Below are 4,994 nucleotides of genomic sequence, written 5' to 3' on the forward strand. Positions count from 1 at the left end.
AAAATGTTCTTCTAGAATAATGCATCTAGAAAGAGAATACTACCTCCGATTCAAGGAATAAGGCGCCCTCGTTTTACGTGCTTTTAGTTTGACTAAGAATTACTTCAAATATATAAAGATTGTTTGTATGAAATTAACATCATTAGAAAGTGTTTTGCAATGCGAATCCAACGATACTAATTACATATAATATAACCAAGATTTTGTTGCTCAATTTTTATGGTCAAAGTTCGCCTTAGAATACGTGTGCGCCATTCCTTGGAACGGAGGTAGTAGTACACAACCAGCGTCGTCGCTTGATCATCAGATCATCTGTTTTCACCTTGAAAGACAGTGGTAGCATAGCATGTTACTGTAATGTCACACACCCAATACTCTACAACCTAATAATAATCAGTTAATACTGATACAGGTGGACATATTAATTGTCACCTCGGTCAGGTCGTATGGATTTTTGCCGAGAGATGTCACTTCAGCATCGACGGCGTCGATCGACACGAAAGAGTTTCGATGTCGACTTGGTTCGTTGCTGTATGCTAACTATGTCCGGCACTCTGGAAGGATATCTGAAATATAGCATTGTTGAGCCCGGCCAGACATCGATCGATGTACAGCCACCAGCTAGCTAAGCTAGTTTGTTCGATTCGGTACCGATTCCGGAGAATCCTAACCGCAAAGTTTGTGCTTGGAATACCATTTGGTGGTAGTTTACCGCCCCTTTGATCGCTCCGTACCTGTATAAAAACACCGAATGATCCGAATGATCATATCCTCAGCAAGTAGTAGTAAATGGAGTAACACTTTCAGTTTCCTCGCAGTTTTACAATGACCCATATCTCCGCCTACGCCGTCATACTGGTAATCATCCTACTGGGCGCATCGGTCGCCAGCGCGACCCTGCTGCACGAGCGAGATGCGCTGAGGGCCTTCCTTCAATCCAGGGCACATACGCTGGGGAACGGGCCTGTCAAGCCGGACACGTTTGCCGAGCCAGACACATGGGCCGACCCAGACAGCAGCTTCAAACACCTTCCCACCCACTGCCCGAGCTCGCCGCCGGGCGCCAAGGAGGCCGACAAGATCGTGGCGCTGCCCGACCAGCCCCCGCGCGTCAACTTCGATCAGTACTCCGGTTACGTCACGGTGAGCGAAGAGCACGGCCGCGCGCTCTTCTACTACTTCGTCGAAGCCCCCTACGAGGCCTCCTCCAAGCCGCTCGTCCTCTGGCTCAACGGCGGGCCTTGGTGCTCGTCGCTGGGCGCCGGCGCCTTTCAAGAGCTCGGCCCGTTTCGTGTGAACCCCGACGGCAAGACCCTCAGCAGAAACAGGCACGCGTGGAACAACCGTATGGCGGCAAAAGATTGACCCATCCTCTTGAACTACCTAATGAACAAGGCAGTCTCACTAATAGTTGCTACGATGTCGTGCAGTGGCAAATGTGATCTTCCTGGAGTCGCCGGCGGGCGTGGGGTTCTCGTACTCAAACACGTCGTCGGAAAACAGGGTGAGCGGCGACACGAGGACCGCCGTGGATGCCTACATCTTCCTCCTCCACTGGCTTGAGAGGTTCCCCGAGTACAAGGGCCGAGACTTCTTCATCGCCGGGGAGAGCTACAGCGGACACTACGTCCCCCAGCTCGCCACCGTCATCCTTGCCCTCCATAAACTCGGCGCCACAAGCATGAATCTCAAAGGAATCTTCGTAAGTTGGCCAAGCCGAGCTTGATCATGGACTCCGGATTTCATATATATTAACGAGCTTGGTAAAGGTATAGAGAAAGTTGCGCGTGATATATGCATTCATCTGACTAATTTGTGGGTTACGCAGGTTGGCAACCCGCTCCTTGATAACTACAAGAACACAAAAGGGGTGTTTGAGTACTTGTGGAATCACGGTGAGATATCTGACGAGGTGTGGGGTGAGATCACCGAGCTCTGCAAGTTTGGCCCGTCAGAGAGCGCGGCGTGCAACGAGTCCATGGCGTCGGTCAATACCGGTCAAATCGATTATTACAATATTTACGCCCCCATCTGCCTTCCATCGCCAGATGGTACTCATTACCCCAGCAGCTACGTACGTACCACTATACTACTAACTCTGTTCCGAAATATAAGCCGTTTTAGAAAGGTAGTTTAGCTTTTTTAAAAGGCGACCCGGACGAAAGGAACCTGGGTGCGCGCGCACCCATTTACGAAAAGTTCAAAAAAAATGCTATTTACATGTTTCAAAAAAAATGTGAAGTAAAATTTTGCATGTACATATTATGTTGATACTTACTCGTGTGAGTTTTCACGAAAAAATACCATTGTGTGTGGCCTGCATAAAAATGACAAAATGTCCAAATGAGAATAGTGAACAGGGATTTGTACTATTCACAGGAATAGGAATTTGCATTTTATCATTTTTGTGTAGATCACACACAATGATATTTTTCAGTGAAAACACACACGAGTAAGTATCAACATTATATCTACTTGGAAAAATTTACTTCACATTTTTTGGAAACTTTAAGTAGCATTTTTTTTAAGCTTTTCGTAAATGGGTGCGCGCGCACCCAGGTTCCATTCACCATTTCCGTTTAAAAAGATTTCTATTTTAGAATGGAGGTTATACTATTTCTTCTCTAGTAATCTTATCGTAATTAGTACTGATCAAGCGCCGTAATTGGGCAGTTAGCAGGCTATGATCCGTGCATAGATTACCATGTCTCCGACTACTTCAATACTCCTGAGGTGCAGAAGGCTATCCATGCTCGAACAAACACAAAGTGGATCCAATGCAAGTAAGTTACTCCTTAGCTAATTCTGAACCGGATATTTACACCCAATTTGTTCTGTTCAGTCACTTGAGCTGAACCCAAACCTGTTCTCTTGACAGAGACTTGCCTTGGACCGATGCCCCAGTTTCGATGATGCCAACCATCGATTGGCTTGTCGACAATGGATTAAGAGTCTGGCTGTACAGGTACCGATTTGCTACAACAAACTACTGGCATGATCAGCGCATTTGTGCCGCTTGATTTATTATATTTTGTTACATTGTGTTTCGACATATTTACCATATAAACCTTGAGCTGACAGTATGCCGTTTGATAGGTATGCAAACTTATACTCTCTCCGATCTATGATAAATGTTGGAGTTTTAGTTCAAATTAGTTCTAATTGAACTAAACCTCCGACACTTATTATGGATCGGAGGGAGTATAAAATCTTGTAGACAAAAATTCGGCATGCAAAAGTTCATTTCGCACTGTCACATATTGCACGTACATAATTTTAGCCGCCGGATTCCATATTCTAGGGAGGAAAAAGAATTCAGTCTTATACCCTACAATGATTAAAAAAATCCCAACCTTGTAGCCACAAGCCAAAATTATAGAACTTAACTATTTATAGACTTCATAAATGTATATATAGTACATAAAGTAAATTGTTACTTTCCCATTTTCAGAATTTCATATAAGTTCTAAAGTTGTATCTTCATCCATTGACAAGAGATTTCTGTATCTACTTAACCGCCTATTATGTGTTGTATCTTTATATATCCAATAATTATTCTAACCTCATATATAAATTAGTTTTTTTAATTATTTAACCACCTAATAGAGTTGTATCCATGCAAATTGAAAAGGCATGTCTTATGTTTTTTTTTTTGTTAAAATAGTTGCATGCTGGATCGATGTAGAAGCCTCCTTTCCGAAAAAGGTTTTGTGTAAAAAAAAAGTCCATCTACTCAATTAGTTAGTCTATCTATGCATAGGATGGCATAACTTTCCATTGTTTATGTAATATAATATGGTAGATAGATGGAGAAAAAATGGTTATAGCTACTAAACATTTGTCTTGACATCATGTCCAACTCGGTGTAGTGGCGATATGGATGATGTGTGCCCGATTACCGCGACGAGGTACTCTATCAAGGATCTTAATTTTTCAATCACAAAACCATGGCATCCATGGTACACGCCTGACAATGAGGTAATTATGCAATAACCTTTGGTATACTAGTTCATGACTAGACTCTATGTAATCTGGCTCATTATAAAATCTAGGTTGGAGGCTATGCTCAGCAATATGACGGAGGATTCACGTTTGCGTCAGTGCGAGGAGCTGGCCACATGGTTCCTAGTTTTCAGCCTAAGAGGGCACTTGTCCTTTTCTACTCCTTCTTGAGAGGTGTTCTACCACCTGCGGTTTCAGTATGGCGTCCATGAGCACTGCTGGTTGTTTATCTTGTTCTTAATGTCCTGATCCGATCTTGGAGAAGTTATTTGAAAAGGAATGTTCCACCTTATGTATGTTTCCGAAAGAATGTTGAGTACACTTCATCACTCAACTCAATAGTACAGTATACTGTTTTTTTTTCTTTGTGTTTGTGGTTTAGGTGAAGTTTTATACCGTACGTGACATGCTTATCAAGGGAAATATATATATAAGCATTCATTCTCAAGGAAAAAAACAATTATTTTCAATGCTAAAAATATATGAAAAACACAATTCAAAGTCCCTAATGTATGTATTAATTAACCTCTCCCGCAACCTCAAAAACCACAAACACTTTTTTCACGAAAGTGAAGAATGTACGATAAAGTTACAAAAGAAATCTTGATCAATGAAAGTGTTAAAACTTACAAGTACCCAAGTCAGGCTTAACTTTCTATCACGGGAGAGGGAAAATAATCACCCCTCACGTTAACATCAAATGTTGCAGTATCCAATCACTTGTAGCTTTTCTAACAACACCTGTAACTTCTAAAAGGAAACTTTTGACATTGCATTTAAGGACCTAACTACACCAACATTTCACGTTTTGAGAAATGTATATCCCAATGGCAACCATCAATAACAAAAATCATCAGAATATGTCGACATGGGCAATGAACCCAAAACTTAAAAAATGAATAATTTTCATCCGGTAAGCATTTCAACCTAAATGTTCATATCTAAAAAATAATTCCAATGAAGTAATCTATGTAACTAATTTGTTTCATTGT

The 4,994-nt window shown here is 41.9% G+C and overlaps 1 protein-coding gene across 1 annotated transcript; it reads left to right on the forward strand.

The window, feature by feature from the left end:
- Positions 1 to 825: 825 nt before the first annotated feature.
- On the forward strand, positions 826 to 4,214 carry LOC124657084 (serine carboxypeptidase 1-like). Its single transcript, XM_047195699.1, has 6 exons — positions 826 to 1,345; positions 1,431 to 1,702; positions 1,829 to 2,074; positions 2,674 to 2,783; positions 3,870 to 3,978; positions 4,053 to 4,214. Exons 1-6 carry the CDS (start codon positions 826 to 828, stop codon positions 4,212 to 4,214), a joined length of 1,419 nt encoding a protein of 472 aa, XP_047051655.1.
- Positions 4,215 to 4,994: the final 780 nt, after the last annotated feature.

The sequence above is a fragment of the Lolium rigidum genome, chromosome 5 (assembly GCF_022539505.1).
Source record: "Lolium rigidum isolate FL_2022 chromosome 5, APGP_CSIRO_Lrig_0.1, whole genome shotgun sequence".
Lineage (NCBI taxonomy): Eukaryota > Viridiplantae > Streptophyta > Magnoliopsida > Poales > Poaceae > Lolium > Lolium rigidum.

Coding starts and splice junctions, on each gene's coding strand:
- LOC124657084 (XM_047195699.1), top strand. CDS start 826: ATGACCCATATCTCCGCCTACGCCGTCATACTGGTAATCATCCTACTG. Junction 1,346..1,430: donor CAGGCACGCGTGGAACAACC/GTATGGCGGCAA, acceptor GATGTCGTGCAG/TGGCAAATGTGATCTTCCTG. Junction 3,979..4,052: donor GGTACACGCCTGACAATGAG/GTAATTATGCAA, acceptor TATAAAATCTAG/GTTGGAGGCTATGCTCAGCA.